Consider the following 25,805-nt stretch of genomic DNA (forward strand, 5'->3'; position numbering starts at 1 on the left):
TAGATAGATAGATAGATAGATCAAAGTGAAATAAACAATAAAAAATGAACACTAAAAAGGTTCAAAGGAATACAGACATTTCAAATGTCATTATGACTGTGTACAGTGTTATAACGATGTTCACAATGTATCTCTCACACACACACACACGCACACTGTGCCGTGCCCTGCGCTGGCCCTTTAAGAGCTGAGCCCAGATCTAACAGCTTACAGGGAGGGGAGGGTAGGAGGAGGGACAGAGACAGAGGGAGGGAGGGTGCGAGGCTGAGTGTGTGTGAGCGCTACAGAGAGAGAGAGAGAGAGAGAGAGAGAGAGAGGGAACAGTCTCCGTTGTCTCAGAGGTTGAAGGATCAATAGAGTTGCAGTCGTGTGTCGGAGCTGCATGGTGTTAGACGGAGGAATCCTAGTTCCCACAGACCTATTTCAGCATGCTCACAGACCCTGAGCTACCTCAGGAGTTTAACAGGTACGTACGCTCTTACTCTCTCAGTCACACACACACACACTCGTGCTGACACGCACGCTCAGGCAGACCGCGGGGAGAGAGGGACGACAGGACTGTGAGGGAAAGGGAAAGAGACAGGGAGGGAGGGAGAAGGAGAGAGCTAGTGTTTTGTTGTTGTTGAAGTGTTTGTGAAGAAAAAAGTGCTGCTTGGTGTTAAACTGTTTTGCTGAAACAAAATAGTGTTTGCTGAATTCCAAGGCTTTAACAGTTTGTTAGATAGATAGATCGATCGATACATAGAGAGAGAGAGAGAGAGAGGATGGATACAAGAGAGAGATAAAGGAAATGAGATTATGAGAGAGGGAAAGATAAAAAGTTTGTTTGGCGGTCCTGTGCCTTTTAACGAAACCAAGTGCAAAGCTTGAGCAAACTGGTTGTGTTTGTGTGTGTGTGTGTGTGTGTGTGTGTGTGTGTGTGTGTGTGTGTGTGTGTGTGTATGTGTGTGTGTTGTCCAGCTGTGGTAATCAGAGTGACACTGAGAAGTGATCTGTGACTTTGGCCCTGCTCGCTCTCTCTCTCTCTCTCTCTCTCTTGCTCTCTCTCTTGCTCTCTCTCTCTCTCTCTCTCTCGCTCTCTCTCTCTCTCCCTCTCTCCCTCACTCTCTCCACTGCACACGTTCCAGTTTAACTAAGTTGTTCATGTCAACATGTTCATTGCCGTGTTCAAGCAGCAGTGTTACTCACTGTCTGTCTACGTGTGTGTGTGTGTGTGTGTGTGTGTGTGTGTGTGTGTGTGTGTGTGTGTGTGTGTGTGTGTGTGTGTGTGTGTGTGTGTGTGTGTGTGTGTGTGTGTGTGTGTGTGTGTGTGTGTGTGTGTGTGTGTGTGTGTGTGTGTTTGTATGTGTGTCTGTGTCTGTGTCTGTGTCTGTGACAAACGTTATGTCCGTACTCTGTTTCTATGTGCTGAGGTGAACAGTGTGATTCAGTTAGACAAGAGTTTCTCAGAAAGGTCCCATTCACCAGCTAACTACCTGCCTGTCAAAGAATCAATCTACAGTTCACTATTCAGAATGCCTGGCAACTAGCTGTACTTCTGCTTTATCTGAGGGGCTATTTTGAGACCCTGAGATAAGAAAGCGCACATTCATGTCGAGATGCTATCGAACATGAGCAAATTGTTCAGGATGGGAGAATTGTTGGGTTGTTTTTACAGAATCAACTCGTGGTATATTCCCGTAGATGAAGTAGAACACAGTAAATGTTAAAAGCCGACATTTAAACAAAATGTCCAATCTTTTATTTGTAGATCATAGACTAAAATATTCACACACATTATCTCACAGTGGAGTGGGATTGTCTTTCTGTACAGCCACAGCTGTCTGTTGAGAGGGTTGATGTTTTTGTATTTTATTTTATTCAAACTTTATTTAACCAGGCAAGTCGGTTAGGAACGATTTCTTATTTACAACCACGGCCTATGTTTTCCTCTGTTGTGTGAGAGAGGTGGAAATACTCTCACCGATTTACAGTTCGCGTCAACAACAAAAACGAGCTTTGCTGGGGAATAATGGCTGTTTGATGTTAATGCCCTGAAAGAAAGATTACCCATAATACCCTGTTTTAATGCCAGTATTTTTTTTATACACGCCCCTCTCACACTTGACTTGTATTGCAATAAAGTACTGCACTGTTTTGCCAGATGAAACTAATCTTTTGTTTGGAGATAAACTCTATGGGTTTTAACCCTGAATTAAGAACACATTTATATGTCGCAGTAATGTGTTTTTAATAAGTCATCTATCCGCAAAGAGGGGAAGAGAGAAAAGATAACAACAGCAGACTCTGTGTTAGTAAAAAATGTAAAGGATTACATGTAAAAGCAGAATGTATGGAGATAAATGCAGGGATTACAATGACTTAGAGAACGTCTGGTTAAAAGTCTGCTTTCCAGTAATGTACTCTATCAGTGGATAAGGAAGGCGGAAAGGGCGAGCTGTGCCGGCTCATGTATGTGTAGACGGTGTAGTGTGTACTTGTGAGTGTGAGGCTCTCTACAGTGTGTGTGTCTGTGTGTGTGTGTGAGAGAGAGAGTTGTGCATTAGTCTCTTCAACGCAGAGGGAGAGAGAGTGTATGAGTGCAGTGTGTGTGTGTGTGTGTGCGAGACATATCATCGTCGGTCCTGATGCTTTCTGTTCCTGCGTCTCTGTAAGTGTTCACTTTTCTTTCTTTCTCTCTCATCCCTCTCTCCGTTCTCGTTTACCGTGGCTTTTATCTGTTTTCTGCTTCAGCTATGAGTTATCAGGAGAAGAAAAGTGAGATACAGACAATTGCTGTGTGGGAAAGCACTTTCTGCTCTAATGTTGCTGGGTTTATAGCTGCTTTAAACGTTCTGTCACAATAACACAGGACTTGTATGTTTTGTACAGTGTGTAGGGCAATGAGCTGGGCTGGCCATGTGACCCGAAGAAATTCTCCTTCCTTTTTATTGTCTCTTGATTAGTTTGAGGCGTAATTGATGGAAACGAGATGAGAATGGTTTGTTTTTAGGCGCTTTATCATCCAGACGTCATTTATTAACGGCGAATGAACAGATTGAGATATTGAATAGATGCAAGAGCGTTCATGTTCATGTTATATTTGGACTGGATTGGATTTAGTACGGAGTAAATCACAACCATTTTCGTACTATTTACAGTCATTTATGCTGAGTAATATTTCAATATACGATGACGATGATGATGAATATATTATTATTGCCATTGTTATAATTATACACGCGTGTACTAACGTGATTATTACAATGTCATGTTATTATTGTCTTTGTAATATTGTACTTATGTTGTTGTATATTTTGGTATTATTATGAATCATTCTTAAGTTTTCTCACTGAAATGTTGTTCATTTGTGAAAATAATAGTGATTTGACGGCTTCTTCAAATACATTGACAGCTTTACTAAGAATGTCTATGATGCTTGTATGACATACTTAAATAGAGGGATTTCTCTGACATAGCTGTGGTATGAGTGTATGTGTGTGAGTTATCTGACAGATTCTGTGGCCAAACTGACAGATTCCACAGGGATAGAGAGAGAGAGAGAGAGAGAGAGAGAGAGAGAGAGAGAGAGAGAGAGAGAGAGAGAGAGAGAGAGAGGATAGAGTGAAGGTATAGAGAAACAGACAGAGAGAGAGAGAGAGAGAGAGCAAACAGAGAGAGGGTAACTGAAAGAGAGACACCGAAAGAGAGGAAGAAAGAGACAGACAGATAGAAAGAGAGAGAGACACACAGACAGAGAGCAAGAAAGAGACAGATAGATAGAGAGACACACAGAAAGAGAGCAAGAAAGAGACAGATAGATAGAAAGAGAGAGAGACACACAGAAAGAGAGCAAGAAAGAGACAGATAGATAGAAAGAGAGACACACAGAAAGAGAGGAAGAAAGAGACAGATAGAGAGAGAGAGATGCAGAAGTAAAGGGAAAAGAGCGAGATTGATCGTAAAGAAGGGGCAGAGAAGAGGAAGGGGACTCCTAGGGGTGCTGAGGGGAGCAGTGTGGAACTCTCACTCTCTACCGTTTGTCCCTGTGGGTTTACTGGGGGGTGGGGGGGGGGGGGGGGTGTCGTGGTGTAATGTTGCATTTTATGAGTGGGTCCACACCGGTTGTCTAAACACCTAAATGTGCCTTATTAGTAAAACTACAAAAATGGTTATACAAGAAAACTTCAATGGTTTGTGTTGATTTCTGCTGCTAAGAAAATATGTAGAAATGTGGTAGAAATGTGTATTTAAGTGTGTCATCATTGCATTGGTATTGCATTGTAATACATGATGGGATATTATTCTAAAGTATGACAGTTGATTTTAATTGCGGTAATGTAATTTGTTACTGTTTAAAACTTTTAAATTGAATGGAATTAATTCAGGAATTATGGGAATCAAAGTGTGTAATGTGAATTAAAGTGGAATTGTATTGAATTGGACTTATGTAGCATTAACTAGAAAAGCATTGCGGATTAAAATGGTTAAGTGTTTTAAAGGGATAGGGTGGCGTGTTACGGCCTGTTATGAGAAAGCGGGGTACAGTGTGTGTGGGTGTGTGTGTGTGATTGAGTGGTGTGTCCGTCTGAACACTAATGCAGACCTTGTCCCCTCGCTCTCTTTCTCTCTCTCTCTCTCTCTCTATCTCTCCCTATGGCCTCTCTGGGCCTCTTTCTCCCTCTCTCTCTCTCTCTCTCTGTCTGTCTCTGGGCCTTTCTCTCAGACTGGTTCATTGTCTGGCCCATATTGTCAGTCCCCCGAGCGGCTTGATAACCGTGTCTCCATGTTGGAAAAAAGAAAGAAAGACAGAAGAATAGCAGAGCAGAATGCTAAAGGCCCTCCTGCTCTCTCCCTCTCTCTCCCTCTCTCTCCCTCTCTCCTCCCTCTCTCCCCCCTCTCTCCCCCCTCCGCTCTCAACCCACAGACCTCCCCAGTGCTGTCAGCTGACCTCTCTAACAGCCAATCGGTGACTGATAAATTAGTCTCGGTAGATTGGAGGCGAAAACGCAGAGGACTTAAACTTTTCTCTGGCCGCCCCACTTGTGTCCCTCGTGTGTGTGTGTGTGTGTGTGTGTGTGTGTGTGTGTGTGTGTGTGTGTGTGTGTGTGTGTGTGTGTGTGTGTGTGTGTGTGTGTGTGTGTGTGTGTGTGTGTGTGTGTGTTTTGGTGTGGGTCTTCTGGGTTCATTGAGGGGGATAACGAGAGATGGGTCACATGGCTAGGGGTTAGAGGTCAAAGGTTAGGGCAGACTATTGCATCATGGTCGGTCGGAGTAATAAAAGTCGGAGGCTGTTGACTCTGAGAGGGGAAGAAGCCATGCGAAGTCCTGGGATTCTCTCATTCCTGTGTCCTCTGTCCCTCCTTCCCGCCTTCCATCCCCCTCTCTCTCCCTCTTTCCATCCCTGTGCGCCCCACAATGACAGACAGTGTTAGTCTCTTTGGCCTTACCCAGGGTGGTACAATAGCAACTCTGTATCTGCAGGTAGGGAGGGGGACAGGGGGAAAGGGGGAGGAGGGGAAGTGGGATGGGAGGAGGGGGGTCAAGGGAAGGGAGGAGGCCATTTGGGTGAGGTGGGATAGTTTGAAAGTACGGGGCAAAAGGGAGAGCCCAGCTGTGAATAAGTGTGTGTGTGTGTGTGTGTGTGTGTGTGTGTGTGTGTGTGTGTGTGTGTGTGTGTGTGTGTGTGTGTGTGTGTGTGTGTGTGTGTGTGTGTGTGTGTGTGTGTGTGAGAGAGAGAGAGAGAGTGACTGTTCAGTCTGACCTGTTGCTGTTTCTCTTCTATCCGTGGGCCACTCCAGAGAGCTGAGTGAGACTCTGTCTCGTGTTTTTTACAGGGAGCCGTAGAGAGTGACTGAGACAAATGGACAAGACTTTTTATGGATGAGCTGAACAACTGGAGTCTAAACAGTGAGCGTCACACAATGGAAAATCTGTGTTCATCTGTCAATAAACATTACGGCTCCACTTCTTCCCTCATAAACATCAGGGAATAGGCCTGAAAAGCAATGAGGACGTTGTCGTTTTGGCGTTTTTCTCCCTCCAAAACTTTTCTCACGGCCTAGCCCCGCGACTGTCAGATCAGCCAGCCCAGAAAGAGAGCGAGAAAGACGGAATGACCGAGTGAATGACTGGCGGTCCCATTTCACTTGCTTTATTTTCCCCAGCTAACCCTCAAATGGAAGCTCTCCAAGGTAAAATGTCAGTGAAAATCACAGCGTGGTGACTCAGTCTAAAGAAAGAAATAAGGATTACAACAACATGACGAAGTATGCAGACTGCTGCAATGAGCAGTGATGACTAACTACAGCCCAGGCAGAACAGAACAGAAGAGTGTGTGTGTGTGTGTGTGTGTGTGTGTGTGTATGTGTGTGTGTGTGTGTGTGTGTGTGTGTGTGTGTGTGTGTGTGTGTGTGTGTGTGCGTGCGTGCGTGCGTGCGTGCGTGCGTGCGTGCGTGTGCGCGTGTGCGTGAAGGAAGCACTGAAACACTTGAGCACCACAAACTACATGAGCTGGCCCATGCCTTCTGTTCTCCCTGACAGCACACACACACGTACTTGGGACTACAAACATCGGCGGTGTGTGTGTGTGTGATGACAGTGACATTGGCCACTGTCTTATTGCCGTTTGTGGTTCATCTGGACAGGAAACGCGGTCGCTCCCTCAGCCTCCATTTCAGAGAAGAAAAAATAGAGGATGCTTTGTGTGTGAGAGTGCGTCTCTGTCGGTGCGTCATGTTAGCATACAGTACATCTGCAATAACGCTACAAGGTTCCTCTCATTCCTTTATACGCTCTCCTCTTGTCATCACCCATATGACATTGAGCATGTAATTGGAACTGAGTAGATAGAATGACAACCAAGTCAAGGAGATTGGCTGGTGTGTGTTTGTAGCCCTCTAGCTGAAATGGCTGTACTAGCCACCACAATAACCAGGGAATTATCATTGACTCCATTGAAGTGTGGAGTCCTTAAGTCCAGTAGCTTATGTGTTCCCTTTCTCCTGTTGCAGCCTCACTGTTCCCACTGACAGAAAGGACAGCCTATTAATAGATATTAGGCAATATCCTTAAGAGTCAGACAAGACACGGGAAGAGGAGGAGGAGAGAAGGAGGGGGGGGGGGCGGGGTGGAGGCGGGGGACAAACAGCTGATTGTGTAAAGAAGGATCACTCAGTAAGACAATACTACAGCTATCTCAGAAAAATAGATGTAGACTTGACAGAGAGGATAAAGAAGGGGATGGAGGGAGAGTGTACAGAGTGTAAGACAAGCAGCAAGCGAAAGGAGAGTTAAAGAAAGAGAGGGTTGATACCGTATTTCAATACCTGATGGAACATTTGTTTAAACTCATTCCTCGGGTGTTATACAGTGTACCTATGGAAATGCTGAGGTTTTCTGTACTGCTGTTTGATATGCTGTTCTGTTCCCTTGCCTCAGGCACAGCTGTAAAGTTCTCTCACACACACACACGCGTTCACACGCAGCTAACCTTCACCTGACTGACAGGTAGTAGGGGAAGGGTCGCACAGAGATGACATCACTACCTCTTGGGGATCTGGATTTAAAGCCCCATTTTGATGTAATGTTGAAATTATTTGAAGCAGTCTAACTTTGACCAATATGAAATTCTAATATTCATTTATATCTGTTTAATATGCATGTTTATTCAGCAATTGAAATACAGGATCACAGTTCAAATAGAGTATAATGGATGTGTACATAAGCCAGTTAATGTGGTATTCTCTAGAGAAACATTCTACTCTCTGTAGAAGAAGAGTTAGAATTATTACGAAGAGAGGGAAAGGTAGATGAACACAGTGATTTAGAGAAAGAAAGTGAGAAAGAGACGGAACGAGAGAGAGAGAGAAAGAAAATGAGACAGATAAGGAGAGAGAGAGAGACAGATAGAGAGTGAGGGAGAGAGAGAGAGAGCGACGGATAGAGAGAGAGACAGAGACAGACAGAGAGACAGAAAGAGAGAGGGGGAGAGAGAGAGAGAGCGACGGATAGAGAGAGATACAGAGACAGACAGAGAGACAGAAAGAAAGAGGGGGAGAGAGAGAGAGATGGAGAGCAGTCTGAAGGTGTGTGTAATATCATCTAGCATATAGGAGATGACTGCTTTGTTTCTCACTCAGTCTTCATGAAACATGAAACAAATCTTTACCCCCGTCGGAGCGCTTTAATATGAATGATTTAACACATCGCTACTGGGATGTGATGAGATACGGGGCCCAGCGTGTGTGTGTGTGTGTGTGTATATATGTGTGTGTCTAGATTTGTGTGTGTCATCTCGTTCCTCTCTCTCTGTGCAGCGTGAGTCGTCGTTGAAGTGGGTCATTTGTGCTGGACTGGCTGGTGTTAAGTGAGTTAACCACCGGTCAGTCAGTCTGTGATGGAGATTAACAGTCAATCAGTCTACTTGGGTAGTTAATGGACAGTGTATTTGGCCGATTAGTGACTTAACAGTACATGTACATGTGTGATATGAGAGGGACTTAACACAGTGGCACTCAGTCATCATCGGAGAGATGAAGTCGTCCAGGGGAAGTGGTTCTTTAATCTAAGCTTAGTAGCTAACACTAACGCTCAGCCAGGGTGTGTGTGTGTGCGTGCGTGTGTACGTTTTGAACCCACTAACTCCCACAACCAGCAGTTGAGAGAGGAAGGTAGAGAGCTGGACACCTGAGTCGTGATCTCTGAACACATCAGATGTCCAGGTCTCTTCCCAGTTTTGCGCGTGCTGTTGATTAAAATGATTGTTTTTACATCATGTATTGGTTGGATGGTTGGCGCGCCGAGCCACGCTGCAGGTTCAGTTTGCCGTGAGGGCCAGTGGTGTGTGTGCATACATGAACGCTTACGTGTGTGTGTGTGTGTGTGTGTGTGTGTGTGTGTGTGTGTGTGTGTGTGTGTGTGTGTGTGTGTGTGTGTGTGTGTGTGTGTGTGTGTGTGTGTGTGTGTGTGTGTGTGTGTGTGTGTGTGTGTGTGTGTGTGTGTGCGTGTGTAAAACGGCCCGGTGTGTCTGTATGTGCCTGGTTTTATTTTCCCGGCTGCCGTGGAGAGAGGGGAGGTGTGTTTGGCATGTCTGTCTGTGTTCGCGCCACAGAAGGAAGGAGCGAAATTATGCTAATGGTCACTAATTATGACCTTGGAGACTGGCTTTGCTGCCAATTTATCTACTTAATAAAGCTCTTCTTTTTAATCTCAACATCACTACTGTACATGCGTTGTGCAGGACAGGTCTGCCAACTTGAAATGAAATAGCTGCTATAACCTGCTCACCCGGTGTGCTGAGTTCTATAGTAATTAGACATCAAAGGCTTGGAGGAAAATAGACATTGTATTGCTCAAGAGGAGAGCTGTGAAAGGAGGAAGGATGGAGGGGTGAGAGGGAGATGGAGGGAAGAGAGGAGGGCACAGCAGAGGGAGAGGAAAGAGGGGGGATGCAGGGGTGAGAGGGTGTTGTGTCTAACCTCAGGAATATTCCGGAGTCACAGCATCCAACAGACTGGGTTCTTGTTCTCCTGAGAGGTGTGTGAGCTGCCCAAAAGTTGCTCTTGGGTACACAGATCTAGGATCAGTTTACCCTCCCTGCTGCTAACCTTAACTATTAGGCGGTAAAACCACAAACTGACCTTAGATCAGTGTCCAGGGATACTACTCCAGTCCTGTGTGGTGTCTAGAGGACATGGGAGGAGTGCAGCTGGCCAGAGAGGTGTGGACAGGACATGGGTGGAGGGGCGGTGGTCTAGTTGAGGTGCGGTAGACTGGTTGAGGTGGGGTGGACTGAGGGCGGTTGTGTGTGTGTGAGGAGGGGCTATGTTTATCGGAGTGGTGTGTGTGTAGGGTCGGTGTGTGTGTAGCAGTAACAAAAGGCTCCAGTGTGTGAGAGTGAAAGGAGGTAAAGTAAACAGCCTGTGATGAGGACAGACCTGCAGTGTGTGTGTGTGTGTGTGTGTGTGTGTGTGTGTGTGTGTGTGTGTGTGTGTGTGTGTGTGTGCGTGAGTGCGTGTGTGTGTGTGTGTGTGTGTGTGTGTGTGTGTGTGTGTGTGTGTGTGTGTGCGTGTGCGTGCGTGTGCGTGCGTGTCGCGTGGCCTGTAGTTGATACAGCTGGGCCTTCCTCTCTCTCTGCCCAGAGTGTGAAACACTGGGGAAACTCAACACACACTTTCCAACATTTCACAGATGATAAAGATATATATTTAGAAATATCACAATTGTTTTCATTTCTACACTTTCTTGTTGTTTTGGAAAAACCAGTCTTAAAATGTCCTTTCATTTAAAATCATGTGTCAACATCACTGATGCTGCAGTGTTTAAAGCATGTGCTGAATTCTGGAATAGGCATGTGCAGATAGTAGAATATACATATTGATATAGATAGAAGACTATATATATATATATGGGTGTAAGCACAATGTAGCAATTTACGACTATACATGTGTACTATTGACAGAACCATAGATTTAGTGATTTTCTTCCCCTCTATGTCACGTGGTTAAAGTCGCAGTCCCATAACTGCTGTGGGTTTCTCTCCGGCCTTCCCTGCAGCGAGAAACACTATGTCTTGTTTGCCTTCGTCTTTGTCATAAAGCAAATAAGCAATAAATGATGTCTGAAAGTGGATCTGCGTGGAGGAACAACGCCAGACGTGAAGCCAAAGGAAAGACAATAAATAGAGGGGATATAATCTTTCCAGGTCAGTGTTACGGTACTGGAGTGTTGTAGTTCTGGACCACACTGGTACTGTTGGGGAGGAGTCTGAAACAGACACACAGGTTGTGTCCCAATACCCCATAATTACGTTCTAAATAGTAGGCATTTTGGGTACGCGAAAATAGAAGGTTTTATAGTATGTGACATTTTTTGACATTTTGTATGCTTCAAATGCCAGGATGTCACACTCATTTCGGATTTTCATCTAGTAGAATTCACTGCACACTATTGAGGAACGAGAACAGCTGATAATCAGATAGAGTGACATTCTGTAACAAAATATACAAATGGCGGAAATCAATGCAATTGCTCATTGGATGAAGCATTCTTGGTATAGCTGCTTACCACATTGGATTTTACTAAACAGTACGTTGCAAATAGTATATAGTACGATTAGTACACAGTATGCCGTTTTAGGAAGTAGTAGGCAAGACAGATTTCAGACACAGCCCCAGACTAGACAGAGGTGACTGGATTACTGGACTATTCATCAATACAGTGTAGAATCAAAACAGAGAGCTTACTGGCAGCTGCCACTCACTTCCTTGAAGGAACACTCAATACATTTGGCATCTGTTTGAACCTCTAGGGACAGCAGTCCTGCTCAGCAGGTTTACGTATTCTCATGTTGGTCTCCTCTTTTCTCAAACAGAATGGTTGTTGGTGGCGGTGCGAGAAATACAGTTTCGAATCTTATGCTCCAAGCCTGTTGCTCCTCGGATGTCTGACTTTCTGCCTATACATTAGTGTTTCGTATTCTCCTCCCGCCTTCTCTCTCTCCACACCCCCCCCCCCCCTTTCTCTCCCTCCCCCCTCTCACCCTGGGTCATCGTAGCAGTAACTTCAAGGCTGAACGAGAGCCTTTGAAAGCACTTAGGGAGACGCTGCCAGCCGTATTAAACTCTATTATTGGAACATATTCATTTTGTCCCTATTCACCGGGGGCACATTTATGTTGGGGAGAGTTCATCTAATAGATGCCACTGTTCTTCCCCTCCCGCTGCTTTCAATGGGAAACAAAAGGCAAAGTAACAAATGCACAGCCTCTATGTTTGTTAAATTCACTGGTATTGTCAGGTACGAGGTTTTCATTCACATCACTGTCAGCGCGTGCTCCTGGAGTGAAAGGGACTGTGCCAGGCCTCGGCCATTTGTCATAAAATGTCAGCCCAACCTGGCTCCATTTGCAGTAATGGGTTATTGCGTACCGTGTGTGTGTTTGTGTGTGTGTGTGTGTGTGTTGAAAGGACCTGATGGTAAACATGGATGTGATTGGGTTTGAAGGTCTAAAGAGCTTTTCCTCTGACTAGCGGATGTAGATGATTTACTGTATATTATTACAGTGGGTATTATCTGCTGAGAGAGAGGGAGAGGGAGAGGGAGAGGGAGAGAGAGAGATCTTGGGGTTCAGAGACACAGAGAGCGGGCCATTGGGGACCATTGAATAATAGGGAATTAATAATGATGAACTTTTTCTAGAAATATAACTATTGAAATGAATCAAAGACGAGTGTTTCTCCCACTGTCACCCACAGCTCATATTACATCCCTGAATGTTTCATACTCACTCTCCCCCCCCTCTCTCTCTCTCTCTTCTTCCTCTCTCTCTCTCTTCTTCCTCTCTCTCTGTTTTTTTCCAGGATGTCTTCCAAGCGACCAATCTCTCCATATGGGGGGACAGATGGAGAGGTAGTCATGGCAACCAGCAGACAGAGACTGGAAGAGGAAGAGAGAGATGACGGACAGGCTGTCATGCACCTCCCCCTGACGCCCTACTGCAGCAAGGTCTCGCCCCGCCCCCTGGACAGCCCCCCCACCCTGCACAATGCCATGGTAAAACAACCCCTCGTTGTCTTCATATCATATAACTGCTCTTATTGGCTACTTGGCTTTGTTTCGACTCTTCTTATTGGTCGTCTGGAGTTTAAATCCTGCCACGCCGTTGAGGTGGAAGTTGGCACTTAAGGACAGGTCTAGGATCAGTTTATCCTCATTTATCCTTCATTAGACTGTAATTACAGAGAGTTGTATTTATGGCATCCGGTTTTGAAGTAACACATACTTCCAACAGAGGAAATAATATTGGGGGAAAACTGGACACAAAAGATGCTCGAGAGTGCTCTTGTGGTGTGAATCGCGTTTCTTTTTTGTTTAAGTGTGAAAGCCCGTGTCTGTGCTGTAGCGAGGCATGGAGACGGCGAGGCATGGAGACGTGGTACATGTGTGACTGTCAGTGTGAGCCATGTCAGTGAGTCATGTTCTGCTGGGAAAAGGGTGACTGTGTGTGGTGACAGTAAATGCATATAATCATTGGGATGTATAGGTGTGTGTGATGTATACTGTATAGGTGTGTGTGTGTGTGCGTGCGTGCGTGCGTGTGCGTGCGCATAGCCTCAGTAACCCTCATAGTTTCCCTCTTGTTAGCCTCACGTTGAGCCACACCTGAAGAGCAGCTGGCTAGCAGCAGCACACTGTCTTCAGACCTTCCCCTGTACTGCTGATAAACCAGCACACAGTAAATGTTGTGAGAGACTGGCTGTAAAACAATGAAAGGGTGCTTAAGGACCGTAATGGTAAGCTCATTCTGTAATTAACCTGCTGATTGCACATCAGACTGGACTCTGCTGCCTGTCACCAAACAGTCACTGACTGTAAACCAAAGTCCTCTTTCTTTCTCTCCCACCAGCAGTGGCGGTTCTAGACCATTTCAACATGGGGGGCCAAGCTGGGGCCAGTTGTACTGTTAGAGGGGCCAGTTACATTAGATGTTATTGTTGTCATCGTTTTCTTCACTGCATTGAAGGCATTAGCAGGCAAAAGACCATGTTCATAATCAGCATCGTTGCCACTGTCTAATAACGGATTTTAAAAAAGAACGATAGAAGAAATGCGTTATGTAAAAATTATTTCATACTCCACATTTAGGGGGGCCACAAGGGGGTCCAAAATTGTTGTCACAGGGGCACTTCCCACCAGGAAGATAGACGTTGTCATGGCATGCTGTTGACAGTAGGTATTGGACCTGATGTTTGGGAGACTTGTAATGTTAAGATAATAGTGGGAGGTATTTTTAAACTGAGACATTAGATCAGGCATTGGTTTGAAGTGTGAAAACGTTTAGTAATGATTATTGTTTTAAGTGTGATGAATCACGTATTAATGACAAATTAAAGTATAAATATATGTCCTTTTATTATTATTATTATTATTACTTAGGCCTATGCTACAAATATAATCTCCAAATTCCGTACGTTTTCCAACACTATAAATTCCACTATACATGAGATGCGACTTGAGCCAGTTGGTTGACTGACACGAGAAACAGTAAAAAGGAGAAGAAGGTGGGGTGCGCCCGCATAATATTTGATGTGGATTATTAAAGCGCGACCGAGCCGTCTCCTGGACAGGGTGGATTTAGCGCAAACGGCAAGGCTTGGCATTTGTAAGATGTTAAGTTTTGCTACGGCTTTACCCTCTCAATCCGCTCTGCGCTGACTGGCAGAAGAGTTGAGAGAGAGAGCTTTACTCCGCGCGACTCGGAGGGGCTTTGTCACGGCAATTGTATAAAGTGATATGGGAGAGGAAATGGACTGCGCTCGTCGCCGGGTAGTGGCGGCTGTAGAGGCAGCATCCGCCAGGAGATTACCGCGCTTTATCTTGTCATGGTAAATTAACACGGCAGCGAGGCGCGCTCCCCAACACACTGACCTCTTCATCTCTCCAAGCTGCCACTCCGAGTTGAGAGGAGAGGAGAGGAGGTGCAGTTAAAAAAACGAAAACTTTTTTTCCCCCTCATGTGTGTTTGTAGAAGTAAATGAAGGTGCGCATTTATCCTTTCTTTCTTTCTCCACTTCTTCCCCTGAGTTGTACGGTTAGTAGCCTAATCAAACAGTTGAATTGTGTTAGCGCGGGAAGGGTTTCACAGACAGGTAGTAATGGATAGGTATTAATTACTGTACCTTTTGTCCGTTTAATAAGGTCCTGCCGCGCGCTCAAGAAACAAAAAAACAGCAACAACAACAATATTCATCTGCTTATTTCAGGTCCAAATTCTCCAGGCGCCGCGTGCATTCGATTCGATTTTTTTCGTATGAATTTTGACAGATTTGAAGCAGCACACCAAGCACTTAAACCAAACGCAGTGGTCACACTTAGTTTCTCCTGCCAGTGCTGTCATAATGAATAAACACATGCTTGCTTGTAGACAATTAAGGGCCTCTTAAAAATATTGGCATGCATTGATTTAATAAACTGTTATTTAAAATATACAAAATAAAGCTGCGCATTTCTGTTTAGGTAAATTTAACTGGAATATCTCGACCATTTTGTGCAATGATTTAAAAACAAAATAGATCATAGGAGTATTATTATTATTATTGCATTTTAATATAATGATTTTTTTTAAAGTTATGATTATTATTGTGAAATTGTAAAATATACATTATTAGATTAAATATGAACACGTTTTTACTACAGTGTGCGGATGGGATGGTCTTTGTAGGGGTGAGTATTTGTCCTCCAGCTGAGATAAGATGAGAGGTGGGGTAAGGAGTGCGGGGTAGGGTTAGGCTGTGAGTGGGCCAACCGGTGGGTGTGGATGCCACAGCAGGCTCAGAGTCAGAGAGCAGACGAGGTGTGTGTTTAGCCTCGCGCTAAAGGGATTGGGATTGTTTGAGCAGTGTGTGTGTGTGTGTGTGTGTGTGTGTGTGTGTGTGTGTGCGCGCTTGTGTGTGTGTGTGTGGCAGCGCTGGCTTAAGACCAGTGAGTAGGTGTCAGTGTCACCTCCAGGAGCGAGCACTTACATCCCTCTAGCCTGTGTGCGTGTGTGTGTGTGTGTGTGTGTGTGTGTGTGTGTGTGTGTGTGTGTGTGTGTGTGTGTGTGTGTGTGTGTGTGTGTGTGTGTGTGTGTGTGTGTGTGTGTGTGTGTGTGTGTGTGTGTGTGTGTGTGTGTGTGAGTGCTTCAGGTGCCTCCTGTGACTCCCACTGCCAGATTGGCCATGCCTTAATTGTCGACACCACGGCACCACACATTAAACACATACACCTTCCCAACATGGAGACATGGCAGGGAATTGCACCCCCTCAATTGCTACTGTTAGTGGTGCTCTGCTCTGCTTCAAACCCACACAGGGTGGAGGGGTGTGTGTGCTCAGATGTACCCAGAGAGAGGAAGATAGAGGGAAAGGGAGAGACAGAGGGACATAGAGAGAGAGGGACGGAAACAGAGACCCTCTAAGGTAAATGGGTAGGTTTCTCCTGGAGGGCAACGGAGAGAATGAAGGAGGGAAGAGGAAGACGGAGGAATAAAAAGAGAGAGGGAACATGAGCATCTGTGCTGGCGGATGGAAAAAATTGCATTTTGCATTTTTTTGGCAAGAGTTAAGTGTGTTTAAATCTGCCTCTCCTCACAGATGAGCTTAAGAAGACAAAAGTTGTTTAATTCTGTTCCCATGCAGAGGCACTAAAGGGATAAAGAACGGAGAGAGAGAACGAGAGCAAGACGGAGAGGGAGAGAAGGAGAGAGGCGCAGTTTCACTTTGTTACAGCCGTTCGGAAGAGAATTGACATCTGCAAACTAAAGGCAGCAGAACCACCCACACTGTCAGCCTGCCACATCAAATACATAGACTCACACTCACTGGCGCATGCTACAAACATACTGGCACTCACACAAACATACTTAAACACCACCCAAGCATACACAGACATGCATACACACATAGACACACACGGACACAGACAAATATGCGTTCTCTTCTTTAAAGACAGAGACTAACATTTACAGTATGTATAAATACATTTATATTATAAAAAATATGCTCTCTCTAGCGTGCGCACACACACACACACACACACACACACACACACACACACACACACACACACACACACACACACACACACACACACACACACACACACACACACACACACACACAAATACAATCAGGTCTCTGTATGACAGGTTGTTAGGCTGATTCCTGAGTTGGACTTGCCGTTTGTTGTAATCTTCTGCAGGCTACTTGAATAGCATGAGTAAATATGTTGCATGGCGTGTGGATTATAATATGGAGGGAGAATATAAGCCATTTAAGTTGCTGCTATGTGGATGACAGTCCAAATGTAGCCGACTTTGAGGAGGAATCATGTTGTATTAATTCTCTTTGATTAAGAAATGACCCTCGTTGTGGCCGTCTCAAGATGACGCGTGCCGATTTGAAGAAGGGAGGAAAAGAGATCAGAGCGAACTCCACCGCGCTCTCTTTTCTGTTTTGTTTTTCTTTTCAAGACATCTTTTCTAGAAATAAAGAGTGCTGCTTTGCTAAGTATGCGGTGGATTAAATTAATGGGATGTGACAGGTGTGACTGGGCTGGTGGAGATGCCATGCTTCACTAATGTGGGCAGATCCAGTCACAACCGATGGAAAACCTCTGCCATTCTCCTCTCTCTCTCTCTTTCTCTCTTTCTTTTTATTTCTTCCTCTCTCTTTCAGCCTCTCTCGCTCTCTCTCTCTTCTCTCGCCCTTTGGCTGTTTCTGGTCTCATCAATAAGGTTCTCATGTGACTTCCCTTATCCTAGGAGGGAAAGATGGAGAGACTGTGTTATCACACCATTGTAACAGTTCTAAAAAGTTCAACCCAAGCCCCCCCCCCCCCCTCGTCCACTGCACACAGAACCCCCCTGACGCCCCACACCTATACCCCCCCCCCCCTCCCCGACGGTTTACCAGCACACAGTAAGCATGCTCTAGTGTCAGCCGAGAGAGAGAGCGCGAGAGAGAGAACAAACACAATTGTAAATACAACCCATATTTATGTTAATTTATTTTTCCTTTTTGTACTTTAACTATTTGCCCATCGTTACAACACTGTATATACTGTAGTCATAATATGACATTTGAATTGTCTCTAGTTAATTACTGTTAATTTTTTGATTGCTTATTTCACTTTTGTTTATTATCTATTTCACTTCCTTTGGAAATGTAAACATATGTTTCCTATGCAAATAAAGCCCATTGAATTGAAATTGAGTTGAGAGAGAGAGAGAGGGCAGTAGGGGGGAAAGAGAAATAGAAGAGAGAGAGAGAGAGAGAGGGCGGTAGGGGGGAAAGAGAGATAGAAGAGAGAGAGAGAGAGAGAGGGCAGTAAGGGGGAAAGAGAAATAGAAGAGAGAGAGAGAGAGAGGGCAGTAGGGGGGAAAGAGAAATAGAAGAGAGATAGAGAGAGAGAGAGAGGGCGGTAGGGGGAAAAGAGAGATAGAAGAGAGAGAGAGAGAGAGGGCGGTAGGGGGGAAAGAGAGATAGAAGAGAGAGAGAGAGAGAGGGCAGTAGGGGGGAAAGAGAGATAGAAGAGAGAGAGAGAGAGAGAGGGCGGTAGGGGGAAAAGAGAGATAGAAGAGAGAGAGAGAGAGAGGGCGGTAGGGGGGAAAGAGAAATAGAAGAGAGAGAGAGAGAGAGGGCGGTAGGGGGAAAAGAGAGATAGAAGAGAGAGAGAGAGAGAGAGAGAGAGAGAGAGAGGGCAGTAGGGGGGAAAGAGAGATAGAAGAGAGAGAGAGAAAGATGAAGGGAAGAGTTAACAGTTCTGTAGCCTTCGGTGATCAGCAGACTAGCTGGCCACCTCATTAGAAACGTGGAGATCATGAGCCAAAAACACAGAACCACCACTATTATACTGTACCGTGACCACGGAACCTGGTGACACATCTCACCTATTGAATCTCACGTATTGCTTTGGCTATCCGCCATCGTTCATTCACGTCCCTAAAACCCATTTGTGAGTGAATTATTGAATGTGTTGACTTCCTCTCTGGGAGTGGTGTGAGTGAGTGTACATGTACACAGTCTCTAGGAGGAGTCACGGAAAGTGACAGCACTTTCCCAGGTGAGAATCTGTTCCCTTCTGGACTTTGCTCGTCTCTCTGCTATAACGTGCCGGTTCGTTGACAATGAAAGCCATATTAATATCACAAGGTGAAACCAACTGACTTCAGACTGCTGAATGATCTGTCGAGGATGGTACAGTTCATAGAGACAGTTACGGTATGTGGCAGCGATATTAACGAGGAAACTACTGTACCTCCATCAGGAAACCAGTTCAGTATTAGTACCTCATCTGCTCAATAAAAGCTCACAGGCATGTAGAGATATCATTTACAACGTGATACCGATATCGGTATGTGTGTGTGCATGCGTGTTTATTTTCTTTAACTAGGCAAGTCAGTTAGGAACAAATTATTATTTACAATGGCGGCTTACCCCGGTCAAACTCTAACCCGGACGACGCCCTATAGGATCACGGCCGGTTGTGATACAGCCTGGACTCGAACCAGGGTCTGTAGTGACGCCTCTAGCACTGAGATGCAGTGCCTTAGACCGCTGTGCCACTTGGGAGTGTAAAACACTGGCGTACCTCCTAAAGGTGTGAGTTAGGCCAAGCATTCCCAGGCCTCTGTCTTTTCCTTGGGATAAGCTCATTGTCTGACACACAAACACACACACACACACACACACACACACACACACACACACACACACACACACACACACACACACACACACACACACACACACACACACACACACACACACACACACACACAGCGGGTGTTGCTGCCCTAAGCATCTAAACTCTTCTCTCTGGAAAAAGCCAGAGCAGGGAGATCTTTTGTAAAGTTTAATTACAAAACAAGTCAGGTATTTGCAGACAAGGTCAATCGTCCATCTGTAAATCAGGGTTCATCTTTGACTAATCTGTTCCTATTATCTCATACCACCTGTTTTAGTGTGTTGTGTTGTGGGTGTGTGTGTCCGTGGGTGCGTGCAGTGTGATGTAGTGTAAGTGTGTGTCTGCTTGTTAATAAAGTTGGCAGCTGAAGTGTGCGTGCAGTCACAAAGCCGATCATGACAAGGTCGTCACCACATTGTCACAGTTGATTTAGTTGAGACACCGCGGAATCTCTTGACAGGACAGTGGAGTTGGCATATCAAAGGTTATGATTCCAGGATGTTCTGTGACGCAAAACTTACTGTTTCTGGTTGTTGTGTGAACGTTTTCTGTACATTTCTGTGATGGCGATGCAACTTAAGTTTATTGTCACAAATCAGCTCTTTCACGGAGAAAACTTGCAAGTGAGACATTTGGACGAGCAGGAATGCTTGTTGGATCTCTTTCAAAGGGAAACGGTTGAGTCTTTGAAAGACATTACAGTAGCTCTCTCCCAACAGCCTGAGTGAAATCATGTCTGTTTTATGTCTTTCCTCTGTTAACCACCTCCAAGTCAGTGGCATGCAGATTCCTTAGGATCCAACAGAGAGTGAGTGCCCTAACTTAAGATGGCTGGCCACCGATGAAAGTGTAGCACAGCCAGCTAAAAGAAGGAGAGAACGAGGGATAATGAGAGGGAGGATGCCAGTTACTGTAGTCTTCCTCTCCTCCGTGCGGATCTCTGAGTTTTACATTTTAATCTTGTCTGGGTTTCCTTTCTTCCCACTCTCTTCCATTTCTCTCTCTTCTCTCCTCCTGTCCTCATCCCCCTATACTTCTCTACTTCTCCCCTTTCTCTCAATCTCCTCTCTTCCTCTCTGTGGCCGTTCTGTGAGTGAGTTTGCGATACTGGTTTTGCCACAAACATCAGCAATAAGCTGAATTCAAACTATAATTAATGGAATATTATTAAATGTCCAACTCAGCCATTTTTATCTCAATATCAAATCATTTCTGGGGAGCAATTAACTACCTTAGTGTGAATGATTTCAATTAAAATGGTCAAAAAGAAACAAAAATAGCTTCTAAGCAAAGAACTTTTCAAGCAAGCATTTTGCTAGGCCTGTCTGGGAGTGGCCTGAGTGGGGAGGGGAAAACAGAAAACTAGCTGTTATTGGCAGAGAGGTTTGGAACTATATTTCTTATTGGTCTATTAACTAATTAACCGCCTGGTGATGTCACCAAGCAGGCGGAAACTCCATCCCACCAAAAAAGCTCTTACACTGAAAGGGCATATCATAATTTTCACAATTTCACAGTATTATTCCATCCCTCATAGTGTGGAAATATATATATAAGAAAACCATGTTTTTGAATGCACTAGGCCTTTAAGACAAGTACTCATACTTCCTCTCCCCTCTCTCTCTCTCTCTCTCTCTCTCTCTCTCTCTCTCTCTCTCTCTCTCTCTCTCTCTCTCTCTCTCTCTCTCTCTCTCTCTCTCTCTCTCTCTCTCTCTCTCTCTCTCTTTCTCTCTGCAGGACCAGGGTTGGTCTCTGAGCCCCTACCCCCAGCACAACTCCTCTACCTCTCCAGGCAGTAAGCAGCAGGTGGAGGAGGGTGGTTCAGGGGCCGCAGCGCTGGGGACTCCAGAGAGACGTAAGGGCAGCCTGGCTGACGTGGTGGACACACTGAAACAGAGGAAGATGGAGGAGCTCATCAAAAACGAACCAGAAGGTCAGTCACCATGTACAAAGATGTACTGCTCTGTATCGCTTTCTCTTTTCTCCCTATCACTCTCTATCGCTCTCTATCACTCTCTCTCTCTCTCTTTCTCTCGCTCAATTTCAATTCAAGGGCCTTATTGGCATGGGAAACAAATGTTTGCATTGCCAAAGCATGTGAAATAGATAATAAACACTTAGTGAAATAAACAATATAAATGCACAGTAAACATTACACTTACAAAAGTTCCAAAATACAAAAATAACCTGTACTGTACACACACACACACACACACACACACACTCACACATGCCCTATCACTTTCTTTCTCTCTCTGTCTCTATCTCTCTATCACTTTCTATCTTTCTCTCTCTCTCTCACTATCTATCTTTCACTCTCTCTCTATGTTTCTTTCTCTCTTACTCTCTCTTTCGTTTTCTCTCTCACTTTACCCTTTAGTAGCAGGTGATAGTGCCAGGTCTCCCTCCCTCTCTTGCACCATGCTAACGAACACATTTTGTAACTGCCTGGCGACAGGGTGTGTGTGTCTGTGTTTCTGTAAGTGTATGGGTGTGTGGGTGTATGTGTGTGGGTTGGTGTGTGTGACAGAGAGAGTCAGCCCTTTGTTTGATGGCAGACAGCATCAGCTGTCCAGAGCCATTGTCTAACAACCACTTTGCATATTTATTACCAGCTGATAGTACAGGGACCATCAGCCTTTTACTCTCTCTCTCTCTCTCTCTCTGTCTCTCTCTGTCTCTCTCTGTCTCTCTCTGTCTCTCTCTGTCTCTCTCTCTCTCTCTCTCTCTCTCTCTCTCTCTCTCTCTCTCTCTCTAGCCTTTAGTAGCAGGTGATCTCTCTGTGTGCTTTCGTGTGTGTTCTTTCTTTCAATTTTCGGCTAAAATTATATATCCAAATCTGACTGCCTGTAGCTCAGAACTTGAAGCAAATATATGCATATTCTTGATACCATTTGAAAGGAAACACTTTGAAGTTTGTGGAAATGTGAAATTAATGTAGGAGAATAATACAAAGAAAAAAACAATTGTTTTTTTAAATTTATTTTGTACCATCATATTTGAAATGCAAGACAAAAGCCATAATGTATTATTCCAGCCCAGGCGCAATTTAGATTTTGGCCATTAGATGGCAGCAGTGTATGTGCAAAGTTTTAGACTCATCCAATGAACCATTGTATTTCTGTTCAAAATGTTGTATCAAGACTACCCAAATGTGCCTAATTGCTTTATTAATAACTTTTCAAGTTCCTAACTGTGCACTCTCCTCAAACAATAGCATGGTATTCTTTCACTGTAATAGCTACTATAAATTGGACAGTGGAGTTAGATTAACAAGAATTTAAGCTTTCTGACAATATCAGATATATCTATGTCCTGGGAAATATTCTTGTTACTTGCAACCTCATGCTAATCGCATAAGTGCACATTAGCTCGACCGTCCCCAGGATGGGACACCGATCTGTAGAGATCCTTAAGAGGATTTTTAGTGGAAATGTGTCTGTGTGTGTGTGTGTGGGTGTGTGGGTGTATCCAGCTGCTGCTGCGTGTGTGTGGACACCTTGACTTTGCTCAGACTCTTGAGTATGCCACACAACAATTTTACAGTTGATCCCTAAGTCAAACAGGCCGAGGCCAGGACAAGAAAGCCAGCAGTGTGTGCATGCGGGTGTGTGTGTAGGTGTGTGTGTACAGTACAGGTTATTTATAGTACATATAACAGACCGCCACACTGCATGGAGGTGTGTGTAGGCCAGTCAGTGTAACAGGCCCTGTACAAAATCATTTGCTCCCGGCATTTCTTCATATGTGGCTGTGGGCCATTATTAGGACAAATGTTTGTTTTCCAATTTCTGCTTCAAAGTCCCATAATATACTGGAGTTATTTTCTTCTGCCCTTGAAATAATACACTATTCTACCTGTGGCCGTTTTGGCTCTGCATTGAGCCCCACAGTCCAGTTCCACTTCACAGAGGGCCCAACAAGTGAGAAAACAGTGCTGGGGGCGTGTGTGTTTTCGCGCTTGTGTGAGTCCCAGAGACGTATGGTTTTGCCAGTTATAGTTGGCCTACATTCAGCTCTACGGTTGTTCCAGTTGATATGTTGAGTTTTTTTCAAATGCTTCTTTTGAGTTTGGTGGAAAAGACCCGCAATAAACCGGGTTGTTTGGCGAGATTCTGAGAAGTGTGCTGTTGGCTAGACGGTGCGGGAGCTGCGAACCTTTTTGAGTTCTGTTGTTGGATTGGGTTTATTGTACAAGAGGACTCCGTGATCTGGCCATAGTATAACCACAATAATATCTGTGAGTCAGGCAGTACAGATACAGACCGAGACATACACACACACACACACAGTTCGAGAGCAGTAGCGGTAGCTTCACACTCTCCATTAGCAGGGCCACAGTACCACATCAGAATGGGTAGTGCCATTATCTCTCCGACCGTTGCCGTTAAAATGAAACACCCTAACAAAAGGCCTCAGCGCCTTGAGAGCAGACACACACACACACACACACACACACACACACACACACACACACACACACACACACACACACACACACACACACACACACACACACACACACACACACACACACACACAACAGACAGAACAGAAAGGCATAAAGAGGGGAGGAAAGAAAAGGGGGGAGATGAAGAGTGAGGGTGGAGACAGAGAGAGAGAAAGAGAGAGCGAGAGAGAGAGAGAGAGACCCTACTATATAAAAATCCATTCCATCCTTCTCAGCCCTCTCTCTCTCTCTCTTTCTTTCTTTCTCCCTCTCTCCCGGCTGCCCATTGTTTTGTTGTGTTCTCCACAAAGCCCATTAGCAGCAAACGGCAGGTTGGGATGAAACATTAATGAAGGCTTTAATCATTATGAAAGGCCTGTATTAATACTGCTGCAGTCCCCCTTTCACACACTGCCTGCCTCCAGCTGGATCAATGGCACACACACACAGGGACGCGGGCGTGCACACACACACACACTCACCCCGGTATAGGCACATGTGCTGTGAAGAAAGGGATGTGAGAGAAGGACTAAAGAGATGAAATTGGTCAGAAAACAACAAACACCCTAAAAACAGGACTAGAAAGGGGAAAAGAGAAGAGGAGAGAGAGAGAGGCTGGCTTTATATAACCAGGCCTTGAGCTAGACACTAGCCATGTTCTCTTAGACTCTCGCCTTGTGTAAAACCAGTGTCTCGACACACACACACACACACACACACACACACACACACACACACACACACACACACACACACACACACACACACACACACACACACACACACACACTGGTCCAGGGTTGAGGCAGAAGTTACAAAGACATAGTTTTTATCAGTGTGACCAGTGCTGCTCTACTTAGTGGCTAGATAAATGTGGCGTGGTACAAAGACACGCTGGTGTGTGTGTAAGATACTGGGTCAGTACAGACTGCCTCATCTCCCCTGTGTCTCTCTCTCTGTGTGTGTGTGTGTATGTGTGTGTGTGTGTGTGTGTGTGTGTGTGTGTGTGTGTGTGTGTGTGTGTGTGTGTGTGTGTGTGTGTGTGTGTGTGTGTGTGTGTGTGTGTGTGTGTGTGTGTGTGTGTGTGTGTGTGTGTGTGTGTGTGTGTGTGTGTGTGTGAGAGAGAGAGAGAGAGAGCACTGAGCAGCTGGCTGAGCCACTACCACAGAGCGCCCAAGCAGGAGTAGCGCTGTTGGCCTTTAATAAATGACTAGCCATAGAGCTCCCTTATCGACTTTGTGATGTTACACCGCGCTCACACACAACACATTCCTCTTCTGTCTACCTATACTGCCTACCTGTTACCCCCGAGACACACACACACACACCGCTGCGTGGTAATGCTGGTTTTAAATTGTGTCAGATGTTGAGTAGAGAGTTGGAAGTGTGTGAAGAGGAGTTGATGGGGGATCATGCTGGCGTGTGCTTGTGCGTGTGTGTGTATGATTCCGTGCTGGAGTGAATGTGTGTGTGATTAGGACTAATAATGAGAGCAGATCAGAGAGCAGCACGGGGGGGCGCAGGGGTGAGAGGAGGGCCAGGTCTGGGCTTAGGAGGGACAGCACTGGGGCTGGATAGACACACACACAGGGAGCCAGGGACAGGCACTTCACTGTTGGCTGAAGTTAACCCTCCCCTCCCTCTACTGGGCTGTACGTTTAACCTATAGTAACACACACCTCGCTTCGGTAGCACACTGTTGTATAGCGAGTGAGAATACAAGCGAGATAGAACCAGATCATAGAGGAAACTAGCTGCAGTATTTGGGGCACAGATGTTCATCTCAGCCCCTAGAGTGATACTGCCTCCGCCCTGGCAACTCACCAGTCCTCCTCGGTCCACGCAGTCCCCCTCTCCCTTCCTCTCTGTCTCCCTCTCTCTCACCTGTCCCCCTTCCTCTCAGTCACCCTCTCTCTCCCTTCCTCTCTGTCTCCCCCCCCCCCCTTTCTCACTCTGATTCTTTCTCCCTCTCTCTCTCTCTCTCTCTCTCTCTCTCTCTGCCCTGGCAACTCACTCTGCTTCTCTCATTCCCTCTCTGTCTTTCTGCCTTTTCTGTCCCTCTCTGAGTCATGCTCAGGGTGAATTCATGGTCAGGGCCACTCTGGTCCCCCTTTGCCTCTCTCTGAATGCTTGATATTGACTAATATAA

At 45.3% G+C, this 25,805-nt stretch overlaps 1 protein-coding gene across 1 annotated transcript; it reads left to right on the plus strand.

Annotated features, from left to right (window-relative positions):
- The first annotated feature begins 271 nt into the window (after window positions 1-271).
- Window positions 272-25,571, plus strand: LOC129865250 (transcription factor SOX-5-like). The gene is made up of 3 exons (XM_055937879.1): window positions 272-466; window positions 12,342-12,534; window positions 20,944-25,571. Exons 1-3 carry the CDS (start codon window positions 429-431, stop codon window positions 21,310-21,312), a joined length of 600 nt encoding a protein of 199 aa, XP_055793854.1. The 5' UTR covers window positions 272-428; the 3' UTR covers window positions 21,313-25,571.
- Window positions 25,572-25,805: the final 234 nt, after the last annotated feature.

Source organism: Salvelinus fontinalis, chromosome 11, assembly GCF_029448725.1.
Source record: "Salvelinus fontinalis isolate EN_2023a chromosome 11, ASM2944872v1, whole genome shotgun sequence".
Classification (NCBI taxonomy): Eukaryota; Metazoa; Chordata; class Actinopteri; order Salmoniformes; family Salmonidae; genus Salvelinus; species Salvelinus fontinalis.

Coding starts and splice junctions, on each gene's coding strand:
- LOC129865250 (XM_055937879.1), top strand. CDS start 429: ATGCTCACAGACCCTGAGCTACCTCAGGAGTTTAACAG. Junction 467..12,341: donor CTACCTCAGGAGTTTAACAG/GTACGTACGCTC, acceptor GTTTTTTTCCAG/GATGTCTTCCAAGCGACCAA. Junction 12,535..20,943: donor CCACCCTGCACAATGCCATG/GTAAAACAACCC, acceptor TTCTCTCTGCAG/GACCAGGGTTGGTCTCTGAG.